Source organism: Corvus moneduloides, chromosome 5 (genome assembly GCF_009650955.1).
Source record: "Corvus moneduloides isolate bCorMon1 chromosome 5, bCorMon1.pri, whole genome shotgun sequence".
Classification (NCBI taxonomy): Eukaryota; Metazoa; Chordata; class Aves; order Passeriformes; family Corvidae; genus Corvus; species Corvus moneduloides.
Window position 1 is genome coordinate 30,427,400 of NC_045480.1, and position 15,023 is coordinate 30,442,422.

The 15,023-nt window shown below is 40.2% G+C and overlaps 1 protein-coding gene across 7 annotated transcripts in view; it reads right to left on the bottom strand.

The window, feature by feature from the left end:
- The window catches only part of MTUS1 (microtubule associated scaffold protein 1), a 121,860-nt gene that overhangs the window by 26,230 nt on the left and 80,607 nt on the right, over positions 1 to 15,023 (bottom strand). For 6 of the 7 annotated variants that reach the window (XM_032110169.1, XM_032110168.1, XM_032110166.1 and 3 more), the window contains one exon: positions 6,383 to 6,600. In XM_032110169.1, the coding sequence (XP_031966060.1) occupies positions 6,383 to 6,600 (218 nt within the window). Of the gene's footprint in view, positions 1 to 6,382; positions 6,601 to 9,816; positions 10,574 to 15,023 lie in introns of those variants that run through there. The other variant, XM_032110170.1, reaches the window with a different exon arrangement.

The window sequence follows — 15,023 nt, forward strand, 5'->3', positions numbered from 1 at the left end:
AATCAGATGGTTTTGCCCGATTTTTAGTGTATGAAGCACTAAAGCAGAGAACCAGCCAAACAGGATTCCTGTGAGTCACTATGTATTTAACACATTTACTTGCAGGCTCTTCATGCTTTTGCAAGCTTTACATAGGATCTTAGGCTCTCAGGGATCTTTGTTTTCCCATTTAAAAGTCACGTCTACCTTCATGCAATAGCCCTGCAAAGATAGGTCCAGATGTAATAATATGGGCTATTTTACTTCTCTATAACAGCCTGTTTGCTACTTTACCGGGTTTCTGAATGCTAATATGAGTTCTTACTTCTCACACAGAATGACTCCTTCCTTCCCTGAAGAAACTCCAATCTCATAAAAACTAAGTCTACCTCATCTAAGCAATTACTTATTTCTCAGTATTTTCTACAGCTTTCTATCTCAGTCCAACTCATCTGAATATGACACAGTCCCCACCAGATACTATGCAACTTTGACAAGTTACACCATCACAACTTAAGTTCTCACATCTATAAAACTGTTATTACCATTATAAAGTTATTCAAAATGCTGTAATAAGAGCCTGTGTTTGAGCATAATATTACACTATTTTCTTAATTTCATTTTTAAGACTATTTAGAATTTCACATGAAAAGGTAGTACAAATCAAGAGGGAAACAAGATTGAAACACGTTGCTTTCTTTCTTCCACTAACTGCTCATTTAAATTCTGCAATAGATACCCCTGTTTTGCTACTGTCATGAATTCTGCAGCTTCTTGAAAAAACAGTAATTACAAGAAATGAGGTAGTCACGAAAATCAGATTCTTTGTGGAAAGCAACACTGGTTGTCTGAAACACCAAGTTTGTTTCAGTCAAAGGTATCTTTTTCCAAGACACCTTTTGCTAGGAGTAGCTATAGGACAGGACTCCCAACTCTCTTCAGCTGTATCCCATTCTGAATATCCAGGTGTACCAAATAAATTGCTTAACTGACACATCTTATAAAAAATTATTTCCATCAGAGCCTAGTTTCATAGTAATTAATGGATTAAAATGTTATTCTGGATGTTAGAGCTCACAAATCTTCAATCTGTTGCCAAAACCATTCTTGTTCATTCACACCATGTTTTATAGAGACATTGAGAATCCTATGAAAACTTCCTTGCTTTCCAAATGCTACCTGTAAGACACAAGCTGCCAGAGCCTAGGTTTGCTCTACAGGGGGAAACTACTGTGTTATTACTCAAATACACTCTGTTACAAAACAGAAAATATTTGCATTCCTCAAATTCAGAATATTACATTCTGACTTCTAAGTGATTTTTCCTTTTTCTTTTTTTTTTCAAAGTAAAGAAGCACTAAAATTAATCTCAATTACATGTCCTTATTCTCTCTTGTAAAAAGTTATGCCCATATTTTGGGAAGCCAGATACACCAGGTATGAAAATTCTAATGAAAACCTGCCATGTTTGATGTTAGGTTCTAGAAAATCAAAACTAAGAATTTTACTCAAAGACAGCTGCTCTAAACAACAGGACTTATAGGTCAAAAGATATGACTGTTCCAAAACTCTTGGGGTTTAGTGATGCAATGTGTACTTCTGCTCCTTAACCCAGATATGCGTTTCTCATTTGATAAATATAAACATTTTCTGCTGAACTTCCACAAAGGCCAGGACAAACATTTCTGATGCGTGTGTTCATGTATTCCAAAACAGAAAAAAACCCCGTTTTAAACTGCTAAGTTCCCAAGGAAGCTAGTATCTCAACTCTTACAGTCCTGCACATGTCAGGAAATGCCAGTTACAACAGGTCATACACTAATGGTTAATTTCTATTTCCACCTAGAAATACTGAAGCCTGTTCAGCCACACAATTTCTAGCACATTCCTCATGTTGTTTCCTGTGTCACATCCACAATTAGTGTTATTCACATATTACTGTCAGGGCTCTATAGCCTCTCAAATGGCCTTTTCCTCTACTAAGGAGACTTCTTAAAAATGGCACCACAACATGCCCAAGTAAAGTCTGAACTGTAAATAGCAGTCTTCCCATAACCATACCAAGAAAAGCACAACAGTGAAACTGAGTTTCTTTTCATCTCTATAGTACCCTGTTTCACAGATACAAATTTGAAGCCCATTTCTAGAGCAGAATCTGTAGAGAATTACTGAGATGCTTAATTAGATTCATTTATTAAACTAGAAGAATAAAAACGGGTATTCATAAAAATTAAACATTTTACCATCCAAAAATTTTTTAAACAGCTTGGGTAGTAGTTCTGAATGTGGCAGTTTATGCACTAAAATGAGAAAATGAAATACTTGTCAATTCACACTTTGAACAGTTACAAAGCCATTCTAACTACACATTACCCTTTCCTTTGGCAGCTACATCTGCCTTAGACAGACAACTTTAAAACTAGATTTAAAACCAAGCTAGTACCGTGCTGCTAAAATAATCACCCTCCACTCCCAAAGATGTAAGAAAGAGTTTATACATAGCAGTGAGTTGGAGGGTTGACCAGCCCAACTGCAGGGCTCACACAGCCTTGGGGGCAGCCCAAGGCAGGGGAAGCGGCTGAACACCTCTCAGAAGGCAAGAAGTAGAGGCTGAGGAAGAAGCTGCCAGAGCCTCAGCCTCATCAGCTGGTGATGTACTGGGGTTTTTTTTGCGTCCCAAGGGAGCATCTGGCTCCTAGCCACAGCTGCAGACCTCTCAGGCACACATTCCCACCCCATCCCAGCACTGGCAGTTCTTCACTTCCACTCCTTCCCACAGTGAACCACTGTAGGGGGACATACCCAAAACTCTTTTGACATGGACAGACCTGTAACATAATAACAATTTTTTTTCCCCTGTCCTAACTAGATGCCTGAACTGGCTTCCCAAAGAAGCCCAAGCATATACAAGGGCTAGGGAACAGAGGGGAGGGCTGCAAGAGTGGCATCCCCCGCCTGACTTATCACAGACATGCCAGCCACATATTTAAAGCCTCTGTGAACATATCTCTTACTGAAGGGACAAGAAATAAATTCAAAATGAGTACTAGTGGAAGTTAAAAGACCAACTCAAATGCAGTAGTGCAAATTTCAGAGCTCAATGCAGTTGAAGGTTAATGGCAAACGGCTTTCCTTGGCACGCACTTCATGTTCTTATTTGTAAATGGCCAAATTCACCATTTCCTCTGTACTGCCACTTTTCGTTTCTTGTTTGAACTTAAAAAACAGGAAAGTAGTCATGAAGTAACAGGAATTACCAGGGGATCAGGGGAAGCACAGTACTCTAGAAAGACTCAACTTGCTTTTGTGATCAGTGTGCAGTTTAACGCGTGTTCCTATCACTGCCAGCACACACACAGCTGTGCAACAATGGAAAAACGCAGTGTTCTCATCAGCCACACTGTTCATTGCCATCGAATACTCTGGATGCCAAGAGGCTTTCCATCTAGCATTAACCCAGTGCAACAATAGCTCCTGTGAGGCAGAAAACACGTTTTTAGCATTTTTAAACTCCGAAGAGTCTTGGTAAAGGTAGCTATGCATAGACGCTCTCCCCACACCCCCTAAGGAAACACTGACAGATCAAGAGGGAAGGTTTTATCAGAGGCAGCTGTTAATATTGACAGCTCCAAGGTAACTCTTGCAACAAACAGGTTTGAGCTCAGGGTTTTTTGGAGAGATTCCTGCTCAGCTAGAAACAGCAGTGCAGCATTGCTCAATCCCATTTAACCCTTTGACAGCAGCATCTCAACCTCACTCCAGATGGGCTAGCTGCATTTTTGACAGAAGTCATTGCCAGCAGGTCGTGATTTCTTTTGCAGCTATATTCCACTTCAAATGAGCTCGTAAGAAACAACTTTTGTGCAGAAATACATTGGGAACTCTTGGGGAAAAAAAAGAAAAAAACAACATGACAGTAAAACCAAACAAATCTAACAGCCAAATCATATCCCAGTAACTTCAGCTTTGGAGGGAAAGCAGGAGAGGCCACAGCAGATTTTGCCAAAAGGCTTAGTCTGGGCTGCCCAGCCTTGAAGTGACCCAAGTGCTCACTCCAGTACTTTACTCCATTTGGCCAGGCAGGCTGTCCTTGACCCCATCTCACCCTCACACTGGCTCTGAACACACATTAGGACAGTGCACGTCACCACCTGGCAAAGAAATGCTATTTCGCTGTTTTAGCTGTCTGGTAGTGGCAGGCTGAATTGGCCCTCTTTAGGGACAGAGCAGCACCAGAGGAGTCCAAGAGCAGGCCTTCCCTCTGGTTCCAGCAAGGTATTTCTAAGGCTGCATCATGTCCCTTCACACTTGCTCTAGTGGGAAGAATGGAAGCACAACTTTGTTCCTCATGTAATCAGCTAAGCATGATTTTTTCAATTTTTTTTTAAAACCAGAGAAGCTGAAGCTACTTTCAGTTGGCTCTGCAGTAGTTAACCTATGAGACCCCACCTCATGAGTTAAAGCCTAACTTGAAGTTTCTCCCTGAGTTTCTCCAGAGTTTGAAAACTACATCAAAGGGGTCCTCAAAGGATACTTCAGACAAATAATCCAGTGGCCAGCTACAACTGTTAGCTATACCAGACTCCACTCCTTACCCTAAAGGAAAAAATCCCAAACAAACAAACAAAACTGAAACTACTCTTCACAGTGTTCCCTAAAACAGGGAAATCCTTCAGGATGTTTTCCCCCACCTAACTAACAGATTTTAAGTATTCCTTATAGCTCCACGACAGCAGAGTCCTTCTCATCCCTATGGTATTTCCACAACAGTAAGGCAGTGAGCCTTCAGCAAGTATTGTCTTATCCCAGGAAAGGAGAGAGCAACCTCAAAATCAATAACTGGTATGAAAATACATCAATTTGTCGTATCTAGCTCAATTTCATGTGCTCGAACTTAACTGTCCAAGACTACTAATTTTATATAATTTGACAGAGATTTTTTTTTTTTTCTTTCCATCTGCAAAAGACTAACAAAGAGGAATAAGGAGCAAAATCACTTGTTTCTTCCATGCAGTTTTCTCTTCCCTTCATCTTCAACATCACTTTTTCCTTAATTAAACCCCCCCTTATTCTTAAAAAAACCCCCACATTAAGGCTAAAGCAACCTGTAAAGTAGCCTGGAAGAAGCAAATTAGTATGATGGGCTTCTTCTCACTAACATGACATTTACGAAGTATTTGTGAATTTTAAAATGTTACAATACCAAATATTTGAGAGAAGAAACTAGGCCAAGACATTTAATTGTAAGAGTTATCAAAAAAATCACTGTGCTTATTCTACAGTAATGAGAAGATTGCACAGAAGTTTAGCAGTGAGAATTTCAGTTATAAATTTCACAATATCATGTTAGATGACAGGCATCCAAAAATCCTGTATCAAATTGCTTTGAAGATCTCAAACTAGTTCCTTAGGCAGGGAAAGGTGTTCCAACCAAGAGTTTAAGAAAACCCAATCAAACCAATCCCAGAAAACTGGCTAAGAGCCACTGCTCTTAGAGTTGAACGAGACTAGGAGATAAATGCAGTATTTTTAGATTAAATGAAAGTAAGCAGATATTATGCCATGAGAATGTTACATTTCTGCCAGCATACTAAGACAATTTAGTGCTTTTCTGTATACCAGACTGTAAAATCACCATGTAGCAGAAGAGTTGAAATGAAATTGATACCAATCTTAAGACATTAGTTATAAATGCACGAGAAATGGCTATTGAAGCCTGCATCAGCTGTGCAGTATAAATTCATAACTGTTATAATTTCCTTGACTTCAGATTTTTCTGTTCTCAAAAGTTTTTAAAGCAGATGAACAGTTTCTAGTGTAGAATCAAACTGATTAGGTCATTACATATTTCAAACAGACTAGAAAAATTAACATTAAACCACATCAAATTAATTCCACTCTATAATTCCAGATGCATTTCTATAATTTTATTAATAATTTTAAGACACCATCAACAATGCAGGATTCAATAAATAAAATTGTAACAACTCAGACTTCATTCTGAGTAGCTCAAAAACATATCCATCTCTTAAATACTCTTCCATCCAATGTCAGGTAACAAAGCAAGGCCATGTAGATTATCTGTTGAAACTAGTCTTTCCTACAAGGGCAGAACTTGAAGTACATATTTGGAAAGCTACTCAACCCTGAAGGACTCTCTAACTACAAACATTTAAAAACTCTTTTAAAGAGCATGTGAAGCTGCAGAGGCCCTAAAGCCCAGTGTCATGGGTTTGATTTTTTTTCTATCCAACTGATGCCAGAAGCATCACCTCCACAGGAAAACAGAAACCACTGGAATGGAAACACAAAATTTAGTATCAGTATATTAATATTTTCTGAAGCCCTTGCTGAGAAGAGTTCAAAAAATTAAAGCCGAAATTGATGAGCTGTGAGTTTTTACCTCAGACTGCAGGTGCTGGATGACAACTGTTAATGCTTCAAACTTCTGGTTACTGGACGTCAGGAATTTTTTCAGCTGCAGGATGATTCCACTTTGAGTCTCGCATTTTGTTTTGTATTGTGTCAACTCTGCTGCTTTTGTGCCAGGTGAACGTGCATCTGTGGAGGCTTGAGTCCGTATGCATGAGCTCTTGGGACTCCGCTGCTTGCCCTTGTCAACTAAGACAACAACAACAACTAATTAATATGCATTTCATGCTGAAATCTCACCAAAATATAAAGGACAGCTGCAAATGAAAGTAGTTATAAATTCCTACAAACACTTGCTGAAATACTAACTACAAGAAAGGGTTATTTCGGTAGCACTGCAGAGCAGCCACTATCAATCTGTTAATTCCTAACACCATAACCTTGGATACAGTGTTTTGCACTTCATCCTCACCTTCATGTATTCTGTGGCATACTTTCCAGCATACTCTTCACACTGTGCTTTGAACAAATACTTTTATAAAGTGCAAGATCTGTTATCCTACCTATTCAGTAACTTATTTCTAACATAAGGGTTGTCCACTTTTGTATGCAACATGGATTTTGTATTTCCTTCACTCTAAAGTATGGCTGAATACAAAACCCTTTTCTTCACATTTCCTTCCTTATTTTTCTTCCTTTTAAAATTTTAATTGTAAAAAGTCGCTTCTCTGCAGCTCAGGCCTGAGCTTTATTAACCAGAAGTCTTGCAGCATTTCTTAGTTCTAGCAATTTTCAGTCACAAGGATAAGACCTTAAAAAAGGTCTAAAATGTAATCTATTTCAATATATACTCACAGTCCTGAAACTACATTGTGGATTTCATATTCTTACTTATGTGGCAACTTCAATGCTTTCACAGTACACAATTATCTCATGTCAGAGGAAACCATATTACATAAAATAGCAGTTGACTTGTAAACACTGTATAGGTTACAGGTTTCTCTTCTGCCTTCAGACTGGAAAGGGAGTACAGTACTGCTGTGCAGATAGGGCCAGTCTTCCCCCCTTGATCACAAAGAGAATGAGCAAACACTTTTGCAATAAAAGGCTGATGCAACAGATAAATACCCCTTGGCAGTTTAACGAAGACATCTAAGGAGATTACTTTGTACAGTTTCAACTTAACAAGATTTCTTCATGATAGAGTGAAAAAACCTGAGAGGTGAGATCTGGAGAAAGAAAAATAGGAACATTAAGAAAAAAGAGGCGACAAACTAACTAACAAGACTCAATCCTTTCTGAATCCCAAGCACCTGGTTTGATTTCCCTACACTTCTGCTCAGAGATGCAGACTGTTAAAGGGTGTCTTTTCAATTAGAAACATACCATTGTGCAGTTTAATAGCAGAGCTGTATCAACCCAAATCAAAATACGAATTTGTATGACAAAAGGATCAAGCCTGGCTGCCAGTTCTAGTTATTTTTACCACCATTTAACTAACATGACCACTTCTTACTGTGCAGACGTAACAATGTCTTTTGAGTAGACATTTTTACACAAATGCCAGTTCACATCTGAGAGCAACCATGTAAAATTTTCAGCAATCTTATGGACAATACTGTGTGTAGGAAATTACTGGTTACCTTCTGAAGCTACTTCAAAAATCACAAGACGTAATAATGAAGAAGAGAGGAAAAAAAAAGAGCAAGGACTAGAGAATAAACATGTACAGTCAATTCTTCCATACTGGCTTACATACTCCTACTCTCTCATATATTCCACCTCCCTTCCTGAATGCTCCATTTATGACAAATAGAGAACTAGAACATTATTCTTGATTAAGAGTATTGGGTAAATTCACTGACAGAGATGCTAATGTCATTATTTAATTAAATATTTGAAATTAGTTTTGTGACTATTTCTAGGACCCTGACAGAGCTGCGTTAAACCTGAACAAATGTTTGCAGACAACTTTTACTCTGGAAAAAAAATTACATTACACAGTTAGTTACCTAATGAAGAAATTTCATTTAAATGCAGTGATACAGCAGCTAACCACCAATTACAAAAGGCTCCAAATATCCACTGCTTCCAGAGTTCAGCCAGCCTTTATCACTTTGTCAGTTTCACACCACTACTTTTATCCTGCTGCCCAGACCACCAAGTATTTTCCAAGAAGCTCATTCAAGCATCCAACCAAGCCAGCCCTTGATACTATACTAAGAAAAGCTGAACAAAAAACATGCATGAAGTGAAACTCAATGACATTCCTGTTGGCAATTGTATCGTAGACATGTGCTAGAAACAGCCACTTCGAATGCTGAAAAGCATGAACCCTCTGTAGCATGAACTGCCTCTACAGATTAACACCACTGACACTATGATGTTTATTTATGGCCTACGTACCTCTGGGCAATGACAGATCGTTTCCAGATTTGTATAGAAGGCATGCTGTGGTGTCAAAATAAAAGCCATGCTTTCATTAAGACAAAAGCATCCTGAGTCTGATTACTGATACTACCACATCAATGACAGAGTCTAAATTAAAGACAGTATTGGTTAACAGCCCAAGTCCTTCTCACTTTGTCCTGTTTACCTGCCACCTCTATACCAGTCAGACTTGTAAAGAAGAACAATTTCCAACTTTAAATTAGGTTCTGGACTCCTCTCCAACAGGCTCAAAACCACTTTACCCAATGTAGTTGAAAAGCTCAGTTTTGGAAGACAGAAAATCAGATTTTCAAGTACTAAATGTAGTATGGTAACTGGACAGAATCACCATCTAAAGTCCTATCCTTCTTCATATCAGTACAGAAAAAAAAATAGCAGTGATTTTGCAAAGACTAAGCCTTTTGATCATTGAATCATACACAGAAGATTTGATCTGGATATTGGAAAAGGTCCACAAATCCTCTCACTCCCTCAGCAGTCATTATACGGATGGCACAGGAGCCGACTCTAGTTCAATGAGGAGAGCATTAAACCCATTCCAAGCTTCTCCATGAAGCAAACTGTATCCCATACACTGCCTCTCTAGTTAATAGCTGTTCAGAAGCAAGAAATACACAACTGTCAGTACACAGGGTGTGTTCCATAAAGTTACATTTAGGTGCTGGGGTTTTGCCCAGTACTTGACACAGTATTTGGCTGGCTGGCTACCTCAGAGCTTGTGTTGTGCTGCTGGTTTCCTGAGCCTCCCTATCTTGTGCACTGTTGCTGTATTACCGGAAAAATCTATAAAACACTTTTTTGGTTTGCAGAACCAAATCAAAGCCTTCCTCTGCATATCATGTACTAGGAAGGTATGTGTAGTAGTATCTACACTAACTAGAAATTATTTTAAGCAAGAGATTAAATTTCTAAAAAAATTTACATTTCTTAAAAGCATTCAAAATAATTTCTTGACAAGCACAAGTAGAAACAACCTCACTTCTCTCCCCACACTTACAGTCACAATTGTCTTACCCCCAAGCACCTTCTTTTCACATTCCTCATCCAAATTGTTAGCTTCCACAGGTCTTTCAAAACCCATGTGCATCTGGTGTAAGCATTTTTCAAAGAAAAATCCTTGCTCAACATTTTCTCTCGTGGGAAGACGCAGGCTGGTAAAAACTTTCTCCCTCTCCTCCATTTTCTGGAAAGCCTTGTCTACGCATGTTAAATTGGTGCTCACTTCTTTGATCAGTAAGACCAGATCAGCCTGAGTATTTAATCGAGCTTCCATTTCTTCTCTCACTCGCTGGATTTCCTCAAGCACAGCTCTTATATCCAAGTGACTGGACTTCACCTCTGCTTTGAGATCTTCTTTCACCTGTTGCTGGCTCCTCTGCAATGCTAACACCGTTCTGATTTCCTTCTGAGATGTTTCCACATCATGCTTTAGTGCCTTCTGCCCAGCCTGCATTGCCTCCTGGCTAGCTTTCACTTCTGCCAACAGAGCAGCGATGCACTCCATCCCGATCCCACAGGAGTCGCAGGACCTCTTCCAGTGTCACAGGTTCCAAGCAGTCAGGGACATTTGTGAGCCAGTATCAGATTTCCCCTGATAGCAAGCAAGCTAGCACATAGCCCTTGGTATGGTATCCTACCTCAATTTACAGCACCCTGCAGTGAAGGTACTAAGTAAAAGTCTTGTACAAGGTGAGCCAAAGGCACTACATAAAAGACTTCAACAAGCAGGGCTGTAGTCAGAGCTCCTTCTCCGGACGCAGCCAGAGCACTAATCAGTTTAATTGGCAGATTATGCCACACCTGAATTTTTTAAAATCTTTTGCTGACATCATTGTACGTGGGACGTCACCCCAAAAGCCACTCCCAAAAGTCATTTGATCTGTGCATCAATCAAAGTAGGCCTGGGCATCAGTAACCAGGTTTGTTGCAACGCAGCCAAACACTCTGCAAGAACGCAGTGGCCCTTCCTTTACGACACAAAGGCTCAAAGGAAGCCTGAATTGCCTGCAGGAGCTGAAAGCCAAACAGTTCCACAGTGCGTAGTTATTTTAATTGTATATTCAACAAGGTGATTATGCACCTGTCCTTCTGCTAATGTTTGCAGTGAGGGTTCAGGAGTACCTCTGTGGGCAGATTTGACATTGCACCACTCCCACTGAGTGCTCTCCTTATTCACACAGCAAGCAGTACTCTATTGGAAGTCTCTGGAAGAACACAGTTCCTGAGGAAACCCTCTAATCCACAAACAATAGTTATCACAGCAATATGGGAAAACTGACTAATGAGATATTTTTGACAGGTTAAGGAAGCCAAGCCTTTTAGCTACCAGATCTGAGTGTTAACTTTTCTCTGTAAAAGCTAAGGCTTCTTACTTTTAAGCACAGAACTCCTAATAGGCCTAGGCTCCATGTGAAAACAGGCAGATTAGTGACACCAGGCTGACAGCTGTTGTGTTACACAGCTGTTTAATTACCCAATCACTGGGTTCTGTTTGGAAAAAATGACCAATACCATGTAGATCTTCATCTACAGAAGGTGTCAGTGTCTGCTTTCAAAGAGGTGTGCAAATACTCGGCACAACACCCAGCAGAACAGGAGTCAGACCACACAAGCAGGAGCTCAGGAGAACTTATACACCACACCTTTGGCCCTGTCATGACTCCAGGATGCTTTCAGAGGCAGTGGTGATCCCAGAGCAGAAACCTATGCTATTCCATCAAAAATTGTAATAACTACCATCAGCACTATTTTGGGCTGGGAAGCATCACGAGGAATGCCAATAGCCCATGCATGCACAGATCCAGGATTTCCAAATCACCACAGTGCTGCTGGCCAAAAAGCCAATCTGGGGAGTCCTGCCTTCAGTGAAAATGTACTGCTGACTTGCCAGTTTTCCTCCTACACTAGTCCAGGCACACTAATGGGACCAGGAAGATATCAGAGATGCACGCTCCACACAGAGCATCTCACAGCTTGCAAGTACTCCCCGACTGTTTTTCTGTCACAGCCCCTGGGGAACACAAAGTCGATGGTGGAGTTTTTTTCCGAGTCTCTGTCTCACCTGCCAGAAGGCCAGACATGGACTTTCTGATGGGATTTCCCAGCACAGCTACAGGCCGCAGGTATAGTTTCTTCCCCCTTCGGCTCCTTGCCCCATTCATAGCTGAATAGTTATCCCAAGAGCTCCTAAGCATAATTATTCACACAGACCCACTAAAGACTAGTACACAGGTTGCAGAAGCCCAGTCTGAAGTCTCAACCCAGGTAACACCTTTGACAAAAGTTTTAGGTAGGTGAAGAGAGCCAGGTAAGAGCAGTAGCAGTACTTCTGCATCCCTGGATAAACAGCTGCAATGACTCAGGTGAGCAGAATAAGTCTTCATTCCACCCTTCACCATATTTTAGTAGTTCCTAAAAATCTCACTTGGTGAACCATTTTCAAAGACCTTGTCAGACAGCAAAATCCATCTGAAATTATTTCCAAGTGGTTCCAACAGTTGTGATCCAGCTGGGAAACAGGTGAAAGGAAGGGTTTTCCCCGACTCATGGATGTAACCATCCAAGATCTAGATCTTCCTAAAAACTTTAGGCAGCAAACATGAATCCTGTGTTTATACTAAGATAAATAGCTCAAGTGCCATCCTACATGAGTTTCACTTTCTTATGATTTTAAAGGTATAGTTACATAAAGCAGTGATTTCAGCTGAGTTAACAAAAAACAAAACAAAAAAAACCAAAACAAAACACACTCCAAAAAAAAAGGTGTTGGGGTAAAATAAAGTTTCCAACTGATACCCCTCAGTTCCTCTGTAGTGGAACAGGTTCCTCCAGACACTGACTCAGAGCACAATCCTAACTACAACATCAGTGAGTGCTTGAGAGAAGCCTTTCTCTATAAGCTACATTGAAAGCCTGTCTGACGAAGCTCAGGTGACTAAATTAGGTACTGCAATTGTCATTCCTGTCCAACATCACCAAATCCAAAAGCCACAGCCTCCTTTCTACAAGTGTGTGCACCGAATTGCCGGGTCACTGAAGAAAACCTGTCTTTGGAAACTGGTCTCTTGCACTATATGAATACATTAATTCTATCCAGATTGCAGTCAGTGTGTTTGGTATCTTCCTCACTTACACTAAGATGGGCTGATTGATCATAAAGAATCTTTGGCAATTTATAAAGATCACCCTCTTGACATAGATTTCAGGCATATTTCCTTTACTTTTCTCCACCCTGGAAGATTCTTTAAAACCTTACCTAAAATTAAATTCATAGGTTAATACTACAAAGAAAATTTTAAGTCCAAAGAAGTTGCTGCTACTCTGAATTTTACAACCTGACTCTCAACAGGAATACTTGATAGCTGATGACAGATGAAAAACATTTTATCAATGCACAGGTTTCCCAACCTAGAATTCATTGTCTCTGAATTACCCACTTCACCTGCTGTACATCAGCTTCTGCTCCAGCTAAGATGTCTCTATCCTTGATGCATCCCAAGTGTCTTAACATTTTCTCCTGTTTAGGAAAAAAATCCTGATTTCATAGACTAACGTGAATCAACCTTTGTCGAGGATTTCCTCCCAAAAGTACATTAAGGACTAGGGCAGAACTAAAAAGGACTTCATTTTTTTAAATAAAATCTGGTCTACTTTGTGTGGGATATGTTTGAGGTTTTTTGGAGGGCATTTTTTGTTTTTAAGGCATTTCTTTTGCATCACAGAAACACAGAAATGTTTGAGACAATTGCCAACCAGCAAACACAAAACACACCTATTTCTACAGCTCTAATATTGCCTTCCCCCAATCACAATGTGTAGAAGCTATTTGAGCAATGCAACAGGAAGACCATTTGATCACACGGCTGTCATTTTAAAGTTTGCCTTGTAACAAGCTATGGCCATCAGGAGAGGACAACTTAAGAACATCCGTGCAAATAAGGAAGCTGTTGGGTTTAATCTGTAGCAGTACATACAGTACCTTTGAGAGGATCTGGAAATTCAGCTAGCTGTAAATTACCACCCTAAATTCTTCCAAAACTCCTGCTCCAGGCTGTAACATAACCCAGGTCAGACAAAGACACAGGGAAAGCAGTCACAAAACTAAATTAATGGTGTCTGCAGAGGGCCTGGGAAGGCTGGACTTGGACAGAAGTCTTCGAACCCCCCCAGACCCTCCACAGCTTGGTCAACTGTAATTTTTGCCTGCATCCATCTTGGCAAGTGGTGAACACACACCTTCCTGCTGTGCCTCTCAGAGTCCAGGCTGGTAACTGTACAAACACAGACTCCCCTGAAGAAACGATGTTCTGCTTCTAAGCTCTGCCTCAGGCCTGTCTATATCAGCTGGTGCAGACAGTCCCAACTTGCTCTGTTCACACTTCAAGCATGCCAGTCATGAGCCAGTCAGTTCACAGCAAAGAGACTTCATTTTTCAGAGAGGTACTTGAATAATCTGCTCAACTGAAATGCTTAAGATGCTGTACCTCAGAAGCTTCTTTAGCTTTGGTCTTGTCTCAAAGCAACTGGATGAAGAGAAACAGCACTTCTCATCTTGCATCTCCCCCTGCATCAACATGATGTGAAGGCCAAGACGACAACTAAATGCTTCCTAAAGCAGTATGGCAGCTCTCCCTTTCCTCTACTCTTACTGTAACCTCTTGAGTTTCCTTTGTTAATGTCTGGCACTAGCTCATGTCCAGGAACACCAGCTTATTTCAGCTGCCATCAAATCCCTTTCAAGTTGTTCTGAACAAACCAATCAACCACCAGAGAGGCTTTTAAAAATGATGCAAGAACTGAACAAAATTTAACTGCAAGCTGGTGAAACCTGACCTAGATGCTTAAATTGACTCAGCAGGAGTAAAACACACAGCAGAAATCTCTCTGCCTTTTTTTTTCTGCAGGGGTACAAAGGTTTTTCAGCACATATTTTTTAAACGCTGTACAGCCTGAAGGGGGAGTGCAGAGTCATCACATATTATTCCAGGCATTCAGTTTGAAGTACTGTTTCTGAAGTCTGTGTCTATGCTCATCCACTGACTTTATTACAGCACTGACTTCTAGCCTCAATGCAACATTTTAAATCCATCCCTTTTCACTCCCCACTTCTAGCCACAACTGGATATTATCTTTAGACACACGATAATGAAAAGGAAAGGGAAATCTCAGAAGTATGTATGTTCTTCTAAAATTGCACCATGGTTCCCATAACATTTTTTACC